The sequence below is a fragment of the Urocampus carinirostris genome, chromosome 17, assembly GCF_059441175.1.
Source record: "Urocampus carinirostris isolate Australia breed hairy pipefish chromosome 17, RoL_Ucar_1.0, whole genome shotgun sequence".
Lineage (NCBI taxonomy): Eukaryota > Metazoa > Chordata > Actinopteri > Syngnathiformes > Syngnathidae > Urocampus > Urocampus carinirostris.
The window spans coordinates 23,735,893-23,761,812 of NC_142365.1; the positions used below are offsets into that span (position 1 = coordinate 23,735,893).

At 40.2% G+C, this 25,920-nt stretch overlaps 1 protein-coding gene across 1 annotated transcript; it reads left to right on the top strand.

The window, feature by feature from the left end:
* Positions 1-25,830, top strand: ywhag1 (3-monooxygenase/tryptophan 5-monooxygenase activation protein, gamma polypeptide 1). Its single transcript, XM_088321746.1, has 2 exons — positions 1-234; positions 23,804-25,830. Exons 1-2 carry the CDS (start codon positions 148-150, stop codon positions 24,458-24,460), a joined length of 744 nt encoding a protein of 247 aa, XP_088177872.1. The 5' UTR covers positions 1-147; the 3' UTR covers positions 24,461-25,830.
* The last annotated feature ends 90 nt before the right edge of the window (positions 25,831-25,920 follow it).

Consider the following 25,920-nt stretch of genomic DNA (forward strand, 5'->3'; position numbering starts at 1 on the left):
AGGGGTTTCCCGTCGACAGGCCTCACAGAGCCAGACAGCAGGCAGCAGCTGCGGCGAGAGGATCAAGTCCCGTCACTCTCTCTGTTTCTTAAAAAAAGACATTTCATTTTGCACATTTGTGCTCTTTCAACGTCGTCAACATCCAACATGGTGGACCGCGAGCAACTGGTGCAGAAGGCCAGGCTGGCAGAGCAGGCTGAGCGATATGATGATATGGCAGCTGCCATGAAGTCGGTAAGTAGCCGTTTAGAGTATTGACCTTTTCCTTTTCTGTTTTTTTTATACGTATATCATATTCAATGGTGGCACATCGTTAGTCACCGTGCACTAAGCTTCTGTGCGTAAAAGCACGCCCATTTAGCCCCTAGGCAATAGCGCATGCAAGGTGCATTTCGCAGCCATGTCTTTAATTTCAATATATGAAAGTTATCCTTAATAACTGACGTTTTTGTTACTAAGCACCTGCGGGACTGATGTTTTGCGGTTAAATGACAGCACCGCAAGGCCCGTCAGACCAATGTCGGCGTAATAGCGTTGTTATAACGTTCAAAAGGGGGACCCCGCAATACTCTGAGGCTCATTTGGGGTCCAATCACTCATTTGGAGTATTAATAGTGCGACGAGCGCTGTGTGGTGTCGAGAATGCGGAGCGCTTGATCTTGGGGCGGTGCCTTTTCGCTCAGGCTCCCTTTTTACGGTCTGTGCGTGGTCATGAAGGCATCACCCCCAACCCCCCCTTCACTGACACACCACCAAGACGATTCCTCTTCTGATTGAAGCCTTTTTTTGCGACCGGTCATCGAATATCGTTAGGGATGCTCGTGGCAGAATTCGATATATGTACGCCAACCGTGAACCCGTCGAAGATTCCGTTGGTGTGATGCAAAATGAGAATAGATTGAAATCGACATGGTATCTTTTCACCGCACGTCACTTTACAGGTGCGCTTTTGACGCATTAGGTAGAGCAATATTGGCTCAAGGTTGATAGCGATCGATTTTGGCGCAGATGCTGCTGCATATGCGCGCGAGATAAGCGCCCCTTTTTTTGCAGACGTGGGTGTTGGACGTGCGGTTTTTCTCCCCCCCTTTGCAGCTCTCTTAATTGTCATATTGCAGCAAAAAGTGTGGAACTGTCGCGTGATGAAAAGCTGCATGAATCGATGGCTGTTTGTTTGAGCCTCGGCCATGCAGCAGTTCTGCACAGAGGCGGTGCCGCAGCATCTGTCAAAATGCAGCACAAGGCCCACCCGTGGTGCACCATTTCACGAGCAGCATATTGTCCGGGCAACTGGAGCTGCACAGTCAAGTAACCAGTGGTAATTCTCAATCATACGTCCCACGGGCTGGATACGGCCCATTGAATGATTTAATCCGTCTGGGCTTCCATAAATTTCTGAGTATGTAAAATCAAGTCAAGTCATGTTTTTTTGGTCTCAATGGGCTGTGCAGACCACATACTATTATTACACCATCATAGATTTTAACCATTACACTGAGGATGCATATCGAATCTCAGAAGGTACAGCATCTCACAAAATGGGGCCCGAATGGAGACTGCTGGATTTCTTCTTGGTTCTTGGGATCACCAGTAGATAACCATTAGGCTCCGAGCAGGAACATAGGGGGGGAATTGAATAAGAAAGATATGAGGATATGAATCACTGCATAATTTTACATAATACCAACAGAACCATAATCTTAAAAGTATAAAAAAAAGGCGAGTCTCTAGGTTAAGGGTGCTCATTAAGTTGATCGCAACCTACTGGTGGATCCAAGAAGTAGTAATGGTAGATCACGAGAAAGTGCATTCAGTGCTTTTTATTAGTTGGAACATACTGTCATCTAGCGGTCAAATCCAGCACATTAGCAGTACAGTCATGGGCGTAACCAGAATGTTGGGGTGCTCAAGAACCCCAAGATTCAACCCATGTCCCTCCAAAACATACAGTATTTTTAAAGCTGTCTTTTTCTTATATTTTATTTTCAGTTTGTTAATGCAAAATCCTTTGCAGCCTGAGTCATCCTGGAAGGTTTCTTCATTTCCCTCATGCTTAGCTTTTTCAGTTTTTCCTTGCCTTCATGTAGGTTTTAGATCAGAGGGTGGTGTAATAATAGTCTGTAGTTTGTAATGGTCTGTGCAGCCTTTGGAGACTCCTTGTGATTAAAATAAACATGACTTTACCTGACTTATTAAAGGACCGGATAGGCTTATATATGATGAAAAATGCTAAATTTAAAAAAAAGGAAAATTAAACAAAAATGTTAACAATGCAGCGTCAGAAATATATATAAATATTGATCTCTAGCACGGCTCTCATCCACCTCCCAGCTTCTCTTGGGCCTGGCTTGTGTCCCTTGCAGCTCAGCGGCAGAGTCTGTGGAGGCTCCGGTGTATTACGGTGAGAATATTCTATACAGTGGTTATGTTGAACAATTATTTTACCACCCAATAGCATGACTTAGTTATCATCAACAGATATTAGACCTAGTTTTAGCTGCATTGAATCGTAGTAATAGTGTTTCTGTTAACCCCCAGGTTGAATGTGTTTACAATAGGAAAATGACACTCAAAGAGTGTTGAATGATCCTGAGTCATTTTAATTGAAATGAAAAATAAAAATAACCAACTAGACACTCTGGGTGCTCAGCACCTCCAATGCTCTAGTCTAAACCTAAAATCACTCCTGAGTACAGTGCTAGTTATTATTCCTTTGCAACATCATTGACCTTGAAATTAGGACTGACTTGCCTCTTTTGACTGTTATTTTGACTAAACACATTTGATTTTCTGAGGACTGCACTTAAAAGTATTGTCAGCATTCGATTACACAAATTAGAAATTATTGCAGGAAGAAACCGGAGTACCCGGAGGAAACCCACACAGGCACGGGGAGAACATGCAAACTCCACACGGGGAGGCCGCGACAGCTGGACTTGAACCCTGAACCTCCGCACCATGGGGCTGTGCGCTTACCACCGAGCTTCCGAGCCGCCCTTCCTTATATATAGACATATGAAAAAAATGAATAGAAGAAAACGTGAACACTAACTCGTGGGAGCAGTAGACCCTTTATATTTCTTGGCTTGTGCAACCTTAAGGGCTTGCAACTGAACACAGCCAAGACACTCCATATCCATTTTGTCTATTGTCTCAAACCATTTAAAGATTTCCTTCTGCATTCTGAGTAATGTCCAAGATGTTTTTATTCTCCAGGAATGGTTTGATGCAAAAATAATTTAGTAATAAAAGACGAAAATTAATTAAATTTCTTTACCGTAAATTTTTGTGCCTATGTTTGGGCCTATGATGTACTGTTTGTTCCTGTAAAATACATGCCCCAATCCTACAGACTGCCTACAATTTACTATTGTAACACACACAAATGCAGGTTCGATTCCTGGCTTCCCTGTGTTATATGTTGCGTGTCCTTGGGCAAGACACTGAATCACTAATGCCCCTGATAAGCACGTAGTTGCCTTGCATGGCTTATACTGCTATCAGTATGTGAGTGTATGTGAATGTGTAAATGTGAAGCACATTGTAAAGCGCTTTGGGAGGTCTTCATTGACCTGAAAAGCGCTGAATAAATGCAGACCATTTACATTTATTTTACAATACAGACTGCCCTCAAATCTTCATTAATTAATTTAGTTAAATTAAAGAGTGTGAATAGAATCCTCATTTATTAAAAAATAATTACATGTTTTGGAGTTTTCATGATGGGTAGTTCATTTTGACTTGCCTATTTGTTTATTAGTCAGTATACTGAACACCTGTGAGCAACCATTCATTTCTATGAAATTTTATGATTTTTTTTAAAATAAATAAAAACCAAATACTCCCTCCAGCGGTTAGAGCGCAGTGATGAGTTTGTACAGAGTTGTGAGTTGGTTCACGAGTAAAACTGCATTCACTCAATGGCCAAAACAAACCAGTTAACATGTTTAACACCAAACATTAAAATAATTTTTCCCTATTGTTTGTGAAGAAATGCGTTGTGTTTCGAAAAGCCCGCTGTTCACTCGCGATTGTAATATGTAGGGTAGGTTACTAATGTAGGGGGAATGATAAAGCATAATACTGAAAAAAAAGCAAAACATTTGGAACCGAAATCCTTTTACTGATCCAGCGTTTGACATCCCTGACCTAAAGAATACATTAACATTATCACTAACCCAGTGAATATACAGCAATCTCTTGCTGAATCACAATTAATCTATTACAGTTTGGCTACTTCACAAATTTTCATCGTACATTGTGTTCTGCATTCTGATGAGCTAAACGAAAGAAGATGCTTTCTATCACCAACATAGTTTACTTCTCGACCCGCTAAACTTGCTCTGGAGCCACATTTGGGTCCTTGGCGCTCCCTAGTGGCTCCCTGGCGCTTTGAAGATGGACGCTCCCCTACTTACGACCATTCGACTTACGTGAAACGGTAGATACGGGAAAAAAAATCGGGTTGTCCAAAAATATCCGGACATTACTGTAAGTTATATTTCTTTTACACTACATTGCACTTAGGGAGGCATGTCAAACATACAGCCCAATGGATGACTTAATCCGGCCTGCCATAAATTATGTATGTCAAAAATAGAAGCTGATCTCTAGGCCATTACTATCAAAAGTAAAGATTTTCAAAATCAATGCAAACCAAAAGTTCATTCTGGCCGCTAGACAGCAGTAAAGGATATACTTTTAGCTTTAGTAGGCTCAGCATAGTAGTTTTATCTAATGTAGTCTAATCGTATTGCCTGTGCACTGCCAAAACTTTCATTTTATATTTAGTTTTTAACAAATTCAAACCAGTACGACAATCAAGGCTAAAATTATGTGTTTTGCAGAGTTCCCACTTGAGTCTGTATAGCGTCATGAGCTGGTTCAGGTGTAAAACTGCATTACATCAACTGTTGAAATAAACCAGTTAACACATTCAATGCCAAACATGTAAATCATTATTTTCCCCATTGTTTGTGAATATATATGATATAGCTAGAAAATATCCCTTGTCATTCATGATTACAAAATGTGGAATAGGCAACTAAAGTAGGCTGGATGATAAATAGTATTTTAAAACGGCTTTTAACACTTTTAAGTTGACATTTTGCACCAATCCGGTCTGTTTGTATGATAGTTCATATATTTTTGCTCATTATATAGTGTATAATATTGTCTGTTTTATTTGATTAATTAGGTGTTTTTACCACTAGGAGGTGCTAAAAATACAAAACATCCCTTTAATGAAATTCAAAACGCATTATTAATTCAATAAAATCCAAATGTCATATACTTTCCGCCGTATCTGCGATTGGCCATGTTTGATATGTCGAAACAAACGTTATCACTCTTCTTCCGTGGTATCAACTTGCAGTTGCAGGGCATTATCACCATCTATTGTTAAGGAGTGTAATTGACCCTCAGTCACTTTTTTTGCCCTTGGCGTTATATTGCCCAGGCCAAGGCTTGTGACCCACTGAAAACGCAACCCACGTTTGGGTCCCGACCCACCAGTTGAGAAAAATTGGTTTAGGAAATATTAGTTCAACAGATGTCTTGGACTGTGCATAGTTCTCAATATACATCACAGTTCATGGTTCACGGATCCCTTAACCACCAGGGTCGTTGGGGCACCACTCCTGTAGTGTGTCTTGGGCAGGTACCCCTGTTTTTTTCCGGGGTGGTAGAGGTTGGTTCCCCCACATAAACAGACTTGTTTCTATGGTTACTAGTAGCAGGAGAACTATTCTGATCTGACTCAAATGCAGCACCTTCATCATCTAGTTTCTGTTTTTTGGTGTTACGTGTCATCCTGCACTTCAGAGATTAACAGGACGTGTAACAATACTGATACTAGATTCTTGATCACTGTGGATAAAGTATTTTGTTTCAACATTTTGAGTATCACATCTTACAATATGTATTACATCCCTTGTGGCTTTCACCTTCTTTATTGATCTAATTGTAATTATGCATGCCATGATCTGAAATGATCTGATCTGCATTTTTATATAGCGCTTTTCAAGTCAATGACTTCCCAAAGCGCTTTACAGTGTGCTTCACATTTCCCAATAGCCTTGTATTGCAGCCATGTAAGACGCTAACCTGCTTATTGGGGGTATTAGGGGGTCAGTGTCTTACCCAAGGACACTTCGACATGTAACACGGACAAGCCGGGATTCGACCTGGGATACCTTGATCCCAAGACGAGCGCTCTACCTCCTGAGCTACTGCCGCCCCAGTTACTATGACAACTGTAAAACAATCCTATAACATTTCCGTTGTAGGAAAAAAAAATAATGGGGCACTAAATGTTTCTATGTATGTCGATCTCTTTAAGGAATAAAACATCAACAAGGCATGTTTTGGTACGCAACATAGGTTTGTAACTTAGGGACGGTGCAGTGAGTCCACCCCATTACATTTATGCAAAGTCAGAGGGAAAGCGTGCTCCTCTCCCTGCCAGTGTCTTCTCTGCAGCACTGGGCAAAGGAAGGGGTGTGGCTGCACTCTTCACCCAGCATTTAAATTGGGGAATCCTTTGCCGATGTCGGCTTAGCAACCAACTTTACCAGAAAAAAAAAATCCAATCGGGTCGGTTCTAGTCCAGGATTCGATCCCAAGGGTATGTTCACGTACTGAATGCATGACTTTGGATTGCGTGTTGAATACTTGGAGGTACTGTCAGTGGTACATCTTCATAGGAGCTTATTTTGTTCCACAATTGTGCTTATAGATCAAATTTCGCTGATATTAAATCATTGAAAACGAATCGGTCCATTCTCCACCTCCCAAAAGGATCAGAGTGAACCATAAATAGCTATAAACCACATCTTACTGATCACTAAAAACACATTCGGATACTATAGACACAAAAAATACAGTAAAAATGCAAATAAGATATTACCGAATAAAATGTGAGATTATATGAGCACGGAGGAACTTGAGTTGCCGTAATGAATTTGTGTGCTGTGGTGTGGAAGTAGGGCGGGGGTGCAGAAGAAGTGCCGGAGCACGACCTTACTTACTGTACACTTATAAATAAAGGTATTGTAGATGTTAATAAAAGTAAACAAACATTTTTGCCTGTTTGAGTTTTTGTATATCACATTCTTTTACCCTTTTAACTGTACTCGCAACAAGCCAAGTTAAGTCAAATTTATTTATATAGCCCTTAATCACTAAAATGTCTCAAAGGACTGCACAGGCTTACAATGACACAATTACCTGATCTTAAACCAACATGCGGGCAGGAACAACCCAAAACCTCAGTGTGAGGAAAAAGAGAAACCTTAAAAAGGGACCTCACAAGTGGTATCCCCCTTTCAGGATGACCAGGGTGAATTACATTTAGCATTACAGTACACAAACATAGTAAAGGACAATACAGAATATGAGGTGGGCATCAATCATAAGCTTTGGAATAGAAGTGTGTCTTAAGCCTTGATTTAAAAACTTCCATTGAGGTTGTTGATCTTATCTCCGGAGGCAGGGCATTCCATAACACCGGGGCCCGGATGGAGAACACTATCACTTTCTACAAGTGTTTTGAGAAGAAACGATTTGTCTCTCCGTCCCTCTATGATATTAGGCAAATGTGTCAGGCAAGAGTCATTAAAGGTGGAGTGTGTCGTTTAGCAGGTTAAAAGTAGAATATTTTCTCTATTAGGTTTGTGTTAAGGGCACCACGGTAGCGCAGTGGTTAGCGTGTATGTGGCACGGTTCTGAGGTCATGGGATCTAACCTTCCTGTGTGGAGTTTGCATGTTCTCCCCGTGCTTGCGTGGGTTTCCTCCGGGCACTCCGGTTTCCTCCCACATTCCAAAAACATGCATGCCAGGTTAATTGGCCGGTCCAAATTGTCCTTACGTGTGATTGAGCGAGTGAGTTGTCTGTCCCTGTGTGCCCTGCGACTGGCTGGCAACCAGTTCAGATAGCTGGGATGGGCTCCAGCACCCCAGCGACCATACCGAGGGTAAGCAGTGGAGATAATGGATGGAAGTTTGAGTTAACAATCAGCTCGGTGGCCTTGGAGTAGGATTATTCGAGTTTTGTAGTAAGCAATTGTGGTGCAAAGGAAAACTCAGCTACAGTGTGTGTACAGGTGCTTGAAATCCTTGAAATGTTGTTTTTTCAAGGACATTAAAGTGTTTGAATTTTTGGTGAAGTGCTGGTAAATATTTGTAATTGTTGCGAGGTTTCTTAACAAGTCTGCCTTAAAATGACGGGAACAGTGCTCTCTGGTGGCTCCGCTTTGCATCTGCATTTCTTCTTTCATAGAGATTAACTGCAACTGGCATTAGTTTATACGGCATTGTCCTATGATGCGTCATCACCTTCTACGGGTTGCGCCTAAGAGGACAGGTGCTTACTACACCTGAATTATGAAATGTGATTTAGTGCAATGATAACATATCAATTATATATAAGTTGTGTTTCTTAGAGATAAATTATAATGGGAAGACCTTCCTGCAACGGAAAATGTAAGTTACATATTTATAATCTTTACTCAAAACCTCTATAGAGAGATACGTCTCAAAAACTTATATATCTTTTCAAAATACAGGATTCAACCTGGATTTTTGATTTTTATAGTACTGGATAAATTGGAAAATTGGCTTAAAATTCCTTAAAAGTGAGTATTGGGTTTGGCCATGAAAAATGTGTATGAACCTTGTCTACTGAGCCTGTATGCTTTTGTCCTACTTTTAGCAGAGCTGTTCAGGGCGGAACACATTAGATTTGAGGAATAGGGGTTTGGGGGTGCTTGGAACTGAAGTCATACTCATCCTCTTCTATTTGCCGATATAGTATGAAAACGGTGAAAATAAGAAAATGACTGCTTCAAGTACAGTCCAAACCCAAACCCTTAGACAATTGAAAAAATAACCCGAAATGTTTTTTTACATGGCTGGTGTATGTTTTAATTTCATGCAAAAGTAGTAGAACCAAAAAAATAGTACAAATTCTCCCATCCACTTCCCTTTGGGTACCTGACATGTATTTTATGTATTGTCTGGAGGTTCAAAAGAGGTTATACACAGGGCTCGGATGGGTCTTGAAATTTTTGAAAATGCTTGACATTAAATTTTGTGTTTTCAAGGATTGAAAGTACTTGAATTATGGGTGAAGTGCTTTTAAATGCTTGTATTGTTGCCCTGTTTCTCAACAAGTCTGCTCGAAAAGGACGTCACCACTGCTCTCTGGTGGCTTTGCTTTGCCATTGTATTTCTTCTCTAGTGATTAACAGCAGATGGCATTAGTTTGTATGGCATCGTCCTATGAAGCGTCGTTGCCCCCTACAGGCCAAGCCTGAGAGGATAAGTGCATGCTAACATTGAACAGGGCACAATGAAATGTGTATCAGTGCAAGGATTATGCATTATTTAGGGACATTTATTATGGGTCAAGAAAAAAATTAGATTGCATTTATTAGTGATAAATTTAAGTAGGAAGAACTTCCTCTAACTGAAAATTGAAGTTATCATTTTACACTTCTATACGGAGAAATTTGTCTAAAAAATATTTAAACACAAATAGTTCAGATCCACAAATAAATTTGCAATTTACTCATGACCTAAAAATCGTTTGTTTTGATAAATACACACGCAAGATTATAAAGCGCAGATATATTTGTGGCTCTTCAAAGTACATCATTTCTTTTAGTGGTACTGGAAAAACTGGAAAATTGGCTTTAAAAGTCCGTAAAAAGCCCTTTAATTTGGCTGTGAATTATTATATGAATTATTATTAAATGTAATTTAATTTTGTCCAGTAGAAAAACAATTTAAAAACGACATCATGAAATATACCGTAATACAGCATCCTCGGGCAAGACACGGAACCCCTAATGCTCCAGATAGCATGGCTTGCATCGGTGTGTGTGTGTTAACAGGTAAGTGTGAAGCATATTGTAAGGCGCTTTGGAAGGTCTTCAATGACTTGAAAAGCGCTATACTGGTATACTGTAAATGCAGAGCATTTACCATTTAGGACTTGATGTGTTCTTAGTTTCTAGCATTGTCTTAACGGCCATTGACAACAACATAGTGAACATTCTTCACAACGGGATTAGACGTGGCTCTCCAGGATAAACATATCATTAAGACCTTAGGGTTCTGTCCGGGATTTGAAATTCTGCTACTCTGTGACGCCATTTCCTGGCCTCCGTCAGCCTATTCCTCAAATACAGGGCGATTTTATGTTCTATAGCTTATGAGTGACGTTGACCTCATACTCTTGTCTTCTTGTCCTTGAGGGAGAACGACGAGCCTGGTTCTTGCACCGTGCGTGCATTTTGAGCCGCTGTACCGGCACTTAGCAAGGAACCTGAGAATAGAGCACAGGTTCTCATCCGGACAGGACAATGATCCTAAACACAAAGCAAAAACTACAATAGAATGGTTTAAAACTAACAATAAAGTAAAGGTGTTAGAATGATCAAAGCAAAGTCTAGACCTCAATCCCATAGAGCATTTGTGGAAATACGAAAAATGAAACAATCACACTCAAACCTTATGAAACTTGGGCTGTTTTGTCAGGAAGAATGGGCAAAAAATGTGCAAAACTTATATAAAGACTTACCGTAAAAGACTAGTGGGTGTGATTGCAGCAATAGAGGTTGTACAAAGTATTAACTCAAAGGGGGCCAATATTTTTGCACCGCCCATTTCCTTTTTTTGTTAGCAGAAGATAAAATTTTGAATACATTTGATTTCTTTTTACGATTTGGTCTCACATGTTGCTGATTCTTAACAAATATATTTAATCCATCAGTTTGAAACCTAAGGGCAGCACGGCGGCGCAGTGGTTAGCGCGTGTGCGGCACAGTTCTAAGGTCTTGGGAACCTCCTGTGTGGGTTCAAATTCAGCTACCGGACTTCCTGTGCGGAGTTTGTATGTTCTCCCCGTGCTTGCGTGGGTTTCCTCCGAGCACTCTGGTTTCCTCCCAAATTCCAAAGACACGCATTTTAGGTGGATTGGCCGGTCCGAATTGTCGCTAGGTGTGAATGAGCGAGCGAGTTGTCTGTCCCTGTGTGCCCTGCGATTGGCTGGCAACCAGTTCAGGGTGTCCCCTGCCCACTGCCCGATGATTGCTGGGATGGGCTCCAGCACCCCCGCAACCCTACTGAGGATAAGCGGTGCAGCTAATGATGAGATGAGAGTTTGAAACCTGAAATATGTCAAAAGTCCTTGGCGAGGGCAATACTTTTGTAAGGCACTCTATGAAGATACTGTTCCCACGATGGTCAAATATTCAAACGTTATTATGCTGCATAGAGAAGCACCAGATATCCGATGTTGTAGTGACTTAGATTTGAAACATAATATAATATTATTTCATGTCTATCTGCCTTCAAAGCTAGGCCAGTGGATATGTGTTCCCAATAAGATATTGTGCCAAAGGATTTGTTGTCAAGGACAGATCTAAAGCCCAGTTACTACTACCTGCTCAGTAAAACAGATGGTGATTATTTCTGTTGGCAGAGGTGCCAGGTAATACCCAAATGCATTTAGGGAACTGGGCACATTTTTAAGTTTGTACTTAAAAAACTGTGAGAATTAAAGTACGTTATTTTTGGAACTGTAACCATTTTCCAAATATCTTGAAAATACAATTTTTCTGTTGGAATATTCTTTTGAATAGTTGTATAAACCATGATAAAAAAACATATTCCTTCAAAATAATGGATTTTAACAGAGCCCAAAAGCAGTCAATATTTTTGAATAATAACAACCACACAGGCTGATCGCAGCAAGGCTTTAGGGCTAGGACCTTAGCTTGGCCTTTTGGCTAAGAGTAAGTGTCCCGGCTCCTAGGCTTTGTAGCGTATTATGAACTGACCGATAACGGATAATGGATAATGAATAACGAAGATAGAACAATAACCCTTAAAAACCCCTTATAGATAGATAGATAGATAGATAGATAGATAGATAGATACTTTATTCATCCCCTAAGGGAAATTCACATTTCCAGCAGCATCCCTGAGCTGAGAACAGTACAATAATAAAGCCAAAAGAATACAATATACAAATTCCCAGTGTGACGTGCAAATGCCCACTGTAGCGTGTTATATAGAGTAACTAAATAGTGCTACACAGAATACATATTGCAGTAAGATTCGGTAATATCCAATGTAGGTGGTGTGGTTTAATGTGGGCCTTTACTCTGCCGGGTGGAGTTAAAGAGCCTCATGGCATGAGGAAGAAAAGATCTCTTCAGTCTGTCCGTAGTACAAGACAGTGACAGCAGTCTGTCGCTGAAGCTGCTCTTCTGTCTGGAGATAATGCTGTGTAGTGGATGCGATGGATTGTCCATGATTGACCTCAGCTTTTTCAGTGCTCGTCTCTCAGCTACTGTTGTTAGGCTGTCCAGCTCTTTGCCCACAACAGAGCTCGCTTTCCTAGCCAGTTTATTGAGACGAGAGGCATCCTTCTTCTTGACGCTGCCTCCCCAACACGCTGCCGCATAGAAGAGGGCGCTTGCCACTACTGTCTCATAGAATATTTTCAGGAGCTTTTTGCAGATGTTGAAGGAGGCCAGCCTTCTGAGGAAGTAAAGTCGGCTTTGCCCTTTCCTACATAGAGCTTCTGTGTTGGCAGTCCAGTCCAGTTTGTTGTCCAGCTGCACACCCAGGTATTTGTAGGTCTGGACAAATTCTACACATTCTCCCTTGATGGTTACAGGAACCGGGTGAGTTCTGGTTCTCCTGAAGTCCACCACCATCTCTCTGGTCTTGGTTGTGTTTAGGTGCAGGTGGTTTGCGTCGCTCCATCGGACAAAGTCCTGAATCAATGTCCTGTACTCCTCCTCCTGCCCGTTTCTGATACATCCCACGATCGCAGTGTCGTCGGCAAACTTTTGCTCATGGCAGGATTTAGAGTTGTACTTAAAGTCCGATGTATATAGAGTGAATAGGAACGGAGAGAGAACGGTCCCCTGCGGAGATCCTGTGCTGCTAACCACAGTGTCCGATGTACAGCCCCCCTGTTTCACATACTGGGGTCTGCCTGTCAGGTAGTCAGTAATCCATTCTACAAGGTGTGAGCTAACTCCCATCTCTGTCAGTTTCCTACATATGTAGGAATTAAAAACAATTCATCACTTCTAAAATTAGTAGACCATTGATTTTGTATTTTATAGTCAATTAGTGGATACGTTTTTTGCCCAGTTCACGTCACACCCATCTTTTCAAGTCGATGAAGACCTCCCAAAGCGCTTTACAATGTGCTTCACACTATTCCTTTGAGACACACCAACTGACCGATAGCAGCATCCGCCATGCATACACAATTATCATTTAAATATGAACATTTTAACCGCAAATTAGTAATCATTTATGGTCCTTTTGGATCAATTTAAAACATTGGTTCCCAACTGGTGGGTTGGTTCCCAGAAATGGGTCGTTTTGCAGGGCATCACTAGCTTTTGCCTTGGCAAGTTAATGCTAAACAAAGAAGAAAATAGCTAAAGGTCAATGACACTCCTTAACAGTAGTTGGCGATAATGCCCTGCAAGTGCAAGTTCACAACCGCTATTTCATACCACAAGAAAAAAGACCAATTTGTTTGCACATATAGAGCATGGTCAAATGCAGATACAGCTGAGCATACTGTAATTTATTGTATTGAGGACAAGGGAATTGAAGTAAAGGATTTTAGGTTTGATTAAAAATGTGTGTGTTATTTGACCAGCTGATGTCGCTGTAGCCCATTGCACAGTGCAACCGAAAGCCAGTGTTTGAAGAGCAAAAGGAAGAATACAAACTACGGAGACTCAAAAGTGGCCAAAAGGTATAATTTTTTGCCTATTTTTTGCCCAGTCTTTAGTAAGGACAGAAAAATAATTGAAAAAAAATAAAAGGAAAAAAGGAAGAGAAAATAAGAAGAAAAAGGCAAAAAAGGAAAGAAAAGAAGAAGAAAAAAGGAAAACAGAAAAAAAGAAGACAAAGTAAGAAAAAGTAATAAAAAGAAAGAAATGGAAAGAAAAGAAAAGAAAAGGAGAGAAAAAGAAAGATAATAAATAAAAAGGATAAAAAAACGAACAAATAAGAAAAACGATAAAAAGAAGAAAATGAAAAAATATAAGATAAAGGAACAAAGAGAGTAGAAAAAAAGAGAAAGAAAAGTTATGTGCTTAAGTCAGGCATTTTTATCACAAAGAGACTGCGGAATTCGAAGTGTTTGTAACACAAGCAGCACAATGGGTTCACAACACCATGGTGAAGATCCGACTTACTTTTGGTAGTGAAGATCTTATTTACGTACTTTGGTAGGCAGTGACTTCACTAGTAACTGACCAATTTCCATGTATTTTTACATAGCTTTCAGTCTTTTCATCTGAATGTTTGGTCGAATTCCATTTATTATCTCAAATGTAAATTTCTCAGCACTTTGTTGCACTTTATGTACGGAAACTGCTATCTGAGTAAAGTTTGGAATTGATTTAATATGACACCATCTGAGAACTGTACACGGAACTTGGCCTTTACATGTGACCCATGACAGCAAGGACACACTAGAAATGACCTTCACTGTACACTGGAGTAATGGGCTGCTCTTCGTCTTCGTCTGGGCAATTTACCTGCAACATAATCCCTTTGTAACTGTGTTTTATGTTCCTTGGGAAAATGGTTAAGTGACTCTATGAAAGTTTAATGACATTACCCTGAATTTAGCTGACTTGCGCTGGCTCCCTGTCACTTTAAGATGTTATTGTAAGGTTCTGTTGGTAACATACAGTTATGCATCCTGATTTAATTGCCTCCTATGTTACTGCTCGAAGCCTTTGCTTGGAAAATGCGGGTGTAGTAGTGGTTCCAAAAGCCAAGAAGAAATCCGCAGGTTCCAGAGCATTCTCTGTTTTGGCCCTGGTGCTATGAAATTCTCTGTTCTCTGAATACAATCTGCAATTTCAGTCAAAGTGTTTAAATAAATTCGTAAGACACACTTTTATAGCTTATGAGTGACGTTGACCTCATACTCTTGTCTTCTTGTCCTTGAGGGAGAACGACGAGCCTGGTTCTTGCACCGTGCGGGCATCTTGAGCCGCTGTACCGGCACTTGGACCTGATGTATGCCATTATCTAAAACCTGCTGCTAAGGTCAAGATTTTGAAGCATGGTCTGTGCAGCCCTTTGAGACATTTTGCGATTAAGGGCTATACAAATAAACATGACTTGACTTAACTATATGTGCAAGCTTGACACAGAAGCTACAGTTTTGTTCCATGCCTAAGATGGCAGTCAAGAGCAAAAAGTGAGAACATCTGGTTTGCACCTTTTAAAGGTGAACATATGAGACCCTGTGTGCAAGTGTGATACTGTTTACCGTATGCACGGTTCCCTAAACAACAGAGCTTTTGAAACGATAAACCTGCCATTATATTATTTATTCAGCAGTTGTATGAACATAATTAGTGTCGAACAATGTGGCACCTGAAGTTTCGTCATACTGTACCTCTATTGTGTATTCTGAATCTCTTACCCCTCATATTAGCCCAATACTATTTACTGCTAGAGACGTCAGGTAGTGCACTGCGCCTTTGTTCTCTGCTGCCTGAAAAGAAGGTCAGCAGGGGTCTTGTCACATCAGCTGAGCTTCCCGGCGGAGCAAATGAGCAAGAAAGGCTAAAGAAGACTCATGGATGTACAGAACACAGAACAGAGAGGAGTGTGACCTAATAGGCCTTTGGTACGTGCGTCCAAACCTCCGTAAATTAAACTGGAGACGGTGACCATTTACTTAATAACGCTGGATTCACATCTTATTTTCTGCCAGTTCCTGAGTATGTTAATGACCAAAGAGAGCTCTCAAAGGGGAATCTTTTGATATGTGGTTTCCGCGTGTAAGGATGAGTCACGAGAGCGCACCCGCGCTTGGTGGGCATTATGGGGAGACAGAGCGCTATTGTCATACCGGCACCGTGACTTCCGCCAGTGCTTTCTGTTCACCCGGCACACTCGGACACAAAGATACCGAAGCCATGTTGTTTTTCTATCTTCGTCACTTGGGTGTCACTGTCCTGATCTGCATAATTTCCAAATCTATAGAAATGCCGCATAGACAAGTCTAGAACCACCGTCATCTACATGCTTTACTAATGAGATATGGGGGTTGGTCGATATTTTTCTTTGTGTGTAGTGAGCTCATTCTGCATCTGATGTAACTCGACTCTTTCCCGGCATTAAATCCCATCCAGTACATAGGACTTTTTATTTACATGTGTTACAAAATGTGAATATTGAATTGAATTTGATTGTCTTTATTGTCATCAACCAGGGTTCTCGCAGATGCTTGAAAAATCTTAAAATCATTGAATTCATTATTTTAAGCCCTTAATTGCCATCATAAATTTTTGAATCTAATTTTTGATAGTCTTAAAGATTTGAACACATTAATAAGATTTATATTATTTGAACTAAAAAGAATTAGTAAGATTTATCAATAGAGGGCTCCGCGCTTTGTGCTAAAAATAGTAACACGGCTTCGTGCCGCCATCTTGGAAGTCTGTCGATTACAAGCGATTACAAGTTTGTCTATTTATTTACTCAACTAGCTTCGTTTGTGTACGGATTTTGTCCATCAACACTATGGAAAACTACGTGTAGAGTTTAGACAAGCAAGCACGCGAGCGGTACGCTGCGAAGTTGCATTTTATTGGAAAATTGGATCCCTACAAAATTAAAAACAAGGACTGGAAGTCTGATTCCGATTTGTTGCCGTGTGTGACTTACATCGAACTTGTTAACTATCTTATTTTCCACCCAAGTCCCTTTTGTGAACTGAAGGATTTTCAAAATTACAAAAGTATGGAAATGTTACTCAAGAAACAACACTTACAGTATTTAACCTAGCCATACTTGAATGGTGTCGACAGATGTACATGAAGTACACATGTCCCATAACCTTTTTAAAATTTATTTCTACATCATAAATAATTCAATTTACCTGTCAGAAAGTGGTCAGAACAAACACGAACACAGTCAAGCTTTGGCAAATTCGACCGGTTGATAGCTGCCAGCCACATTCGTCTTCGCCGTTCACTTTTCTCCTGAGCTTCAATCCCCTGATTGTAAACACACTTCGGAAGTCTAAAGAAGCCCTTCCCACCCTTTTCCCCTCGGCTACAACAGCCAACAATAACGCACGTATTCGGCATTACAATGTAGAATCTAACTGGTTCGCTGAACAATAACGATGAAGTGAAAAGCTTTGTGGACTTCCAAAATGCCCGCCAGCAATGCATTGTGGGTAATCTTAGGACCTCGAAGCACTCTATTGTCTTTTTCTAGAAAAGCACCTATTTACTTCTGTGGCGACCTGGTGTGACCACAATAACAGAACTATAGAAACAGTGATGTGGTTTCAGTCAGGCCTTTCAGAACAGACGCATGTCTTAGGCCTACCCACAATACATATAGCAACTTTAGACAGAGACGTTTACTTTTGGACTATAGGAAAGTGTACATTTAATGAGAAGTGCCTAAAAGCTGTGCCAAGTGATATATTGTGTGTGAGAAATTTTTGTAGTTTTTGTTTTTCCATGGTGTTTTTTGGTCAACTTGGTCTTAAATTTGATTTCAAAAGGCAATAAAAAGTATTAAAAAGTCTTTACTTGCCTTAAGCTGTAGGAACTTCAACGTTGTAAAACATTGTATGCAACTAGAGGTAAGCTCTTGGGCCCGGGCCCGAACCAGGCCCGAAATTCAGGGTGGGTTCAGGCTTAAAAGGTCAATCATTAAGTCTGGCCGGTTAGGCTTTTCTCTCCCTGTCTTTTTTTTTTTTTTCCCTTTCTTCGTGGAGGATCTACACAATATGCAATTAATTTCACTCAAGTAATTATTTAGATAAAAATAATGGTTCGGCTCACTACAGTTTCTCCGACTCAGTTTTGACGGCGAACAAACTCAACTCAAACCGCAGATTAATATACGATCGCAGTTTTTTTGCTGGATATGCAATCATCCAGAAATCAAGCGCTCTGTGCTACGACCACTCGGGAGTGTCTACTTAGCCTCGGACTGCTACGTCAACAAGACCCAGCGGCCTACAAAGCAGCGAAGCAGAGTGGCAAGAGAGCGGTGTGACCGGAGGAGGAAGCGAGGTTCTCGGGCCGGGCTAACCGCTAGGCTAAAGGCTAAACTCTTCAAAACGCCTCTCCCATCCATTTTCCTCTCCAACGTTCGCTCTCTGGACAATAAACTGGACCATTTACAACTGGAACTAACATCGAACCGCGAGATGATGAACTGCTGCGCTAAAATTCTGACGAAGACATGGTTAAACTTATCTATCCCGGCTGACGCTCAAGGAAACTGTGCGGGTCAGATTTATCGACATTTCGTTCGGTATGCACGTGTACACGAATGACAATAAAGTATATCTGAGTCTGAATCTGAATCTGAATCTGGTTACCAAACTTATTTTAACTCCAAATCTCTAAATCCAAAGAAATTTTCGTCCTTGGTGTTGGGGTAAACGATGCGCGGCTTCCTCCTTCCACCTCCCTCAGGTCAGATGTCATTTCTGCTTCTTGCTAGTAGCGTACAAGATTTACAAACATTCCTAGTGCTTTTTGGCCAAATCTTCCACTATTTGCAGCTTGTAATCTGCAGAATTTGATTGTCTTTTTGGTGCCATTTTAGGCGCTGCACTTGCAGTACTTGATTTGAGGAACTCAGCCTCAGGTAAACCCCAAGGTGCGTAGTTCAGCCAGTTTGACGCTGAGGTACACAAAGATTAAATGTTTGGGTTTATTCCGGGCTCATTTATCAAATCAAGTTAATCCTTTGGGTTTGGACGGGTTCAGGTTTATATACCCGCCACTTGGGTCTGGCTGAAATTTTCAGGCCCTATCTTACCTCTGTATAAAACAGGATAAGACATGGCATTCCAGAGCAAACATGTCATAAAGACTTATTTGCAAGATATATATTTTCACGGTTTTGTGCACGTATTTAAGAAACTAAGGAAATCGGGTTAAAGTCAAAGGTGGGGTGCATCGTTTAAGGTGTTTTTAAAAAGTTGAAAGTAGAATATTTCCTTTATTAAGTATGTGTTAACGATACCCAATTGAGTTCAAAAAGACTTTATAAAAACTTCCCACCTTGCCGATCTGTTTTCATTTTACTTTTAGCACCAATGTTCTCCCAACACAATAAGAATCAGGAAAGGGGCAGGGGTGGTGAGTAATTGAATGCTCGTTTCCAGGTTTTTTTGTTAGTGTAGCCTGAAAATAGTAAAAGTTAAAAAATACAGTCCAAGTGCCAACCCAAGCCCCCAAAAAGATGAAAAAAAAAATTTTGTGCTTGAGGAATGAGCTGACACAGGCTGCTATCATGACTTCAAGCTAGGAGATGGCGGCAGAGGGTAGCAACATTTCAAGTTGTGGACACCACTTTTAAATTTATACAACTAATCACATTAAAGAACATCATGTGTTGTGTTTGGCACCACAATATACTGGAAAATAGATGACGTTAGTGAAAATATCCCGTGAGTGGAAGAATTTGTTTAGTAAAATTTCACACTTGGGTAAATCAATCAACTTTGATGTTTAAGACTCTCTTTAACAATATAATAGGATTTTACAAGGCTCAAAAATGCAACAGATTTACAGAGGCAATTAAAATGTATAAAATACTTCACTGGCAATGCAATTCAAATTATTTTCGATGTCATAGCCATTGACATTACATCAATATAATCTTTTGCATCAAGTTTATCGTTCTCTGTCTAATATATGTCCAATTTAAAAGCAGTTACATTGAAATAGGTTGTTTGTGAACCCCTAAAAAGTGAATGAGTGGGTTGAAAGGTTCGAGATGGGGATGGGTTTATTTGTAGGGATTCACACCCACACTGCCGCAGCTTTGTCCACACCAACCGCCATGTCAGCATCCTTTTCGCTAGAGATTACAACCTTGATAAAGATTTTGCAGTTGCTATGGAAACTGGCGCTCGTACCATCATTTTCCTCAGAGCTTTCGTTCCTTTTCAGGTAACCTCAGAGAAGCACAACTCGGTTGAATTTAAAAAAATATTTATATTCAGACTTGCGCCTTAGAAGACAATCAGAACAGCACGTCTTGGCGTTCATGTCACCTCAAAGGTATTTGCTTTTCTTCGCCTGCCGGTGGTGTTGCTTGACAACCGACGGGATTTTGCATTTTACAGAAGGAAAAAAAAACCTTGCTCGTCGTCTGTGAAACCAGTAAGGATATTGTTACATCAAACATATGTTACAGGAAAATCATGATATTGTTTGAAGGTTAGTGATACGGTTATTCATTTATTATTCGCAAAAAGTAGATACAGTGGTACCTCTTCGTATGAGCTTAATTTGTTCCAGGATCGTGCTTTTTAGCCTGATTGCTCATTTGACGAGCACATTTCTCTGATATTAAATGATTAAATAATTGTCTTGTTCCCGATCTACTAAAAGAATCAAAATTAACCCTAAATAGCTATGAAAGACAATTCCGGATCACAAAAAAAACACATTTAAATAGTAATCAAACATAGAAGCATACAGTAAACAGATTAATAAAATGATATTAATGAAATGAATTTTGAGATTATTATGAGATCTTACCACAGAGAAAGTCAGAAGGAAAGTGGTGCAGAGGAAGGGGTATGCAGGGTTTGCAACAAGGAGTGATGGAGATCTGGCATACCTGTCAACATGCGTTTTCCGCGTATTTATACGTTTTTTGATCATTTCAAATTGTGTACGCCGTATAACAATTTTTATTCTGGATTTTTCTTTTGTTTTTAAAAGACCAGTCTTGGTTTGCATATTTCGGCTCTAATTAAGATTGTCTCTGTTCCTGGTAGCAGACAACAATGTCGTCAAAGATTGCTAATATTGTCCCAATATTCTACATAATCTGTCTTGCTATGAGTAAATAGTTTCCGTATTGTGTTTGTAGGGTTTATTATTGCTTAATGAGGAGGATTTGCGATCATTAAAAAGGGGAGTAAATGGCAGAGGTTGACATGTAGTTAATGTAACTTAAAATGAAGGTACACACAAAACATTTTACAACTAAATTTCAGATGATTTACTTGCCTGTATTGTTTTGCATGCACAAACTGGGCGAGCCAATGCTGGCAGTGAGCGGTCATGAGCGGTGAGAGGTCTCAAGCGGTCTATAGCGTTAGGCTCTGTTGCAAAAAAAAAAGTCACGTACCGAAATGAAAGAGGAACCACTGTATCAAAAATAAATTAATTTTTTTTTAATCAGGTGTTTTTTTTTGTTTGTTTTAGTCAACACACAATTGTTCTTGACCATTGTTTTCAGTTGCAACCGCCTAGGCCAAACACTGTATTGATGATTATATTCATTTATTAAGTTGCTAGCCACTTATCTTCACGGGTTCACTGGGTTGCAGATGCATATCCCAGCTGACTCTGGGCAGTAGGCATGGGACACTCTGGACTGGTTGCCAGCCAATCGCAGGGCACACAGAGACAGAAAACCATTCACTCAGACAATCATTTATATGGACAATTTTGACTTACCGTTAAACTCTCCAAGCATGTTTTTGGTATATGGAAAGAGTACCCAGAGAAAAGCCACTCAGGCTCAGATAGATGATAAAAATTCCACACATTGAGGCTGGAAGCCGGAATTGAACCCAGGACCAGTGAACTGTGAGGCCTATGTGCTAACCAGTCCCGTTGCTAAATGCAGTTCATGAAAAATTATTGTCTTTAAACCCGTCTGTTGTCTTGGGTCATTGACCCAAAAGCAACCTGTAAACGGGTTGAATACAGAAAAATAGGATAACAGGAGGATAAAGATGCAAAAACCTCAATTTCTCCCAACTAAGCTCGCATGACTAAAATTGGAAAACAACTGAACAACTTGGTCATTCTTAGGCTAATGGTTAACAATAATAAATAAATAGTAATATTGCTATTTCAAAATTACTGAATTACTGCAATATGTCAAGTCAAGTCAAGTCATCTTTATTTGTATAGCCCTAAATCACGAAGACTCTCAAAGGGCTTCACAGATTATTACACTATATTACACAGACTATTTTTCAGTCGACGAGAAGAGTAGGTTATTCATATGCTATGGAGTAGAAGTGAGTTTTAAGTTTAGATTTAAACATTTCCACTGAGGTTGCAGATCGGATCTCAGAGCAATATGTAGTTGTGTCAATATTTATAAAGCAATACATCAGTTAAACAAAAAAGTTAGTATTTGTCGAGTTGTAGTATCTTCTGGTGGCGAGTTTTGGGGCTATTTTACTGTGTTATTCATCATCTAAAAAACAACTTTTTTACAGTATGGCCCTTAACTATACAAACAGCTAACCTGAAATATTGTCTAAATTATTGATCACTGAGATTATATTGTGATATTCCTTGTATTATGATGATTAAATATTGTTATATCGGTATACTTTTGTATCATTACAACTAAGTTGCTGTTTTGGGCCAAGTAACAGACCTGCCCTGGTTTGCTCATTGGACAGAATTTGGTGCTGAAAAAAAAGGCAACAACAGGCTTTCCACTCTGAAAAGGTCTGAAAAGACTGCTCTGTCGCTCAGTCCCAGTGTAGTATTAAGGATTAAATCCCTTTGACAGACAAAGGCCCGTCAAAACCGTACAAAACAAGCTTTGAGCAATGAGGAAAGCCAATCAGCATTTGTTGGGGTCTGACGTCAATGTTGAAGGTGTTCACCCTTCTAGTTGCAAAAAAGCATGTCCAATATAGGGCTACAACGATTAATAAACGTTGTTGACAAAATATGTTAAAATGAATAGTTGATAATAAATTCTATTGTCGACTATTGTCGCCAAATTCACTCTTCCAACAGAGGCATCGGTACATGAATATGATCTCTGCTGAGTGTTGCACATGCCCAATAGCGTCTCGAGTGGTAAGATAAACATACAGAATTGGTTGTGTCAGCACCTAGTACGTGTACCAAATGTTTAGAAGCATTTTAGCCTGGATACGGCGAATAGAAAGACTATTTGCAAAGTTTTCAAAGGACCTTGAATGTCATGGCAGTAGCTCTGGTAAAGCAGCAAAATTTGAAGAGCAAGTCGGGCAGGTGACTCGCCCTGGTAAAATCAAGTCATTTCCGAGCTAATGCGGTTTTGAGGACATGCATTGTACATTTTAAAGGCGTATACTGTAATTTGGTATAAAAAATAGCTTGAGCTTTTATGCCCCACTATGCCTGACAAACATATTGAAAGTTGAATGCATGCAGTCAGAAAAACAACAAATGTCAGTTTTCAAAACCATTTGATTTCAACTGTTGAGAATCATTAAATACTTTTCTTTCAGAGTTTTGTTACAGAGAACGGAATACTACCTTACAAAATGTTATATCTATGGTTCTACTGCTGCTGCTGTTCTTGGTGTACAGGCATAAACACATGTTTATTTGAGTTTCATTTATTATTCAAAAAACAGACAAATGTATATTCAGGTATTAATGTCTCAGTTCCTATTTTGTTTCAAACAGGCATTTTTATTGAATTTTCCTACAAATCCACAGTATGTTCAATAAAAGATGTATATTGATTGTATCCATCTTTTGTGTTTGTTATAATTTTCTACATAATCAAATCAAATTCATGCTATATTTAAGATTAAATGAATCATCCGATCTTTTGAGTAATCGATCGATAATCTAATCATTCGACTATTATGTCGTTAGTTGCAAACCTAGTCAACTAACAGACATTTAGAATTGTAATGGATTAATTTACAGTTGTGATATTAAGTGCAAGAAACACCAAATATGTTCCATGTATTTTGTCTTTCAGGTTACAGAGCTGAATGAAGCACTTTCCAATGAAGAGAGGAACCTGCTCTCTGTAGCCTACAAGAATGTGGTAGGAGCTCGACGCTCGTCCTGGCGCGTCATCTCCAGCATTGAGCAGAAGACCTCGGCTGACGGTAACGAGAAAAAGATCGAAATGGTGCGGGCCTACCGGGAAAAAATCGAGAAAGAGCTGGAGACCGTTTGCCAGGACGTGCTCAACCTCCTTGACAACTTCCTGATCAAGAACTGCAACGAGACGCAACACGAGAGCAAAGTGTTCTACCTGAAGATGAAGGGTGACTACTACCGCTACTTGGCCGAGGTGGCCACCGGGGAGAAGCGGGCCGCCGTGGTGGAATCCTCTGAGAAGTCTTACAACGAAGCCCATGAGATCAGCAAGGAGCACATGCAGCCCACTCACCCCATCCGTCTGGGCTTAGCTCTCAACTACTCGGTCTTCTACTACGAGATCCAGAACGCTCCCGAGCAGGCGTGCCACCTGGCCAAGACCGCTTTCGACGATGCCATCGCAGAGCTGGACACCCTCAACGAAGACTCCTACAAAGACTCCACCCTTATCATGCAGCTGCTACGAGACAACTTGACGCTGTGGACGAGCGACCAGCAGGACGACGAAGGAGGCGAGGGCAACAACTAAGAAGGGCCTGCGACCTCATTCTACCCAAAAACACCACAACAGTCACGCTCACAAATGACAAAATAAAATAATACTGAAAATGTTAGAAATTAAGATATACAGTGGGTGGGGGAGTTTTAGGTGGAACATCAGCAGCAAACGGTACTAACGCAACTGCTGTACTTTATTTTTCCACAAACTAAAAGCGAAACAATAGAAGAAAAGAAGACCTTAACTTGAGGTGTAAACTACAGATCTAAAAAATATCTATATAATAAGACGAGAACGAAACCCTTCTTGGTAGCCTCTGCGGCATTTGCTTGATTACCACCGAGGAGCAAGAATTGTGTCTTGGCGCCAGCGTAAAGACGGCCTGTGCGCAAATGAAGCCGAGGTATCTTATTGCATTGCGTGGGGGGGAAGAGTATCCAGAAATCGAGTTTGACGTATGAGCAACAAGGAAAATTTCAGTAACCTTGAATGTCATGGCCTTGCTTTTTGTGAGAGGGCAAGCACCCAGATGACAAACGCGGCTTTTAGGAGTGTCTACATACTTGCATAATGACGTGACATCTTTAGTTGCAGCACACTACAGTCGTTGAGTGAAAAACAGGTTGACTCCGTACTTCGGGAGAAGATAGAGAGGAAAAAAAATAAGTGTTCTTTTGTTTCGCTTCGTGTCAGGTGTGTGTCCAGCTAAGTCACACAGTCATACTGTAACTAAATATAGAAGTTCATAAAGTAAACTTAGTGCAGCTTGTCCCTATCACGTGCTGGTGTGCTTTATTGAATAAATTAACTGTTTTTGGACACCTAATCCTTAGTGTCAGTATCGTCGTCACAATAATAACCTCAATTGGCTCCTGATGTTTGGGGTAAACGATGATATTCACGGAAGTCACGTGACAAAAGAATGGGCGGAGATTGGTTGAAGAGAATGATCACAACACAATAATCGGTTCCAACTTACTTTGCAGTTTATCGTCTGTAACCGTAAAACTGAAGTATTTTACGACGGCCAGAGTTCATGCAATGTTACCAGAAGGCTGCATTTGGGGTTTGTGGATTCACTTTATCTGCAATTTTATTTTGCCTGACAGTATTTTGTTGCTTGGGTGTAAGATGACAACTGCTCCAGTACTCTCCATATTACAGTATTGTGCATGCTGGTGATGTATTTATAGAGTAGCTTCAATTGATTAACTTATAATGTAGATGTTATGTATTCATAGAATATTGGAAAATACTAGACCTGATTTTCTATTTATTTCTTTTTTTTTTGCAATTGTTAGCAAGATTTTATTTAAAAATGTGTTTTATTTACTACTTGCTGAAGTACACTATACCAAAAGAGTCATTGTTACCAATAAATTGATCTGTTACAGACATTACTATGGTGACATGAAATTCTTGGTACGGATGCTAGGATCTGAGTGATGACTTTTGACATTTGATAGTGTCGTCTCATAAAGCCGTATGCA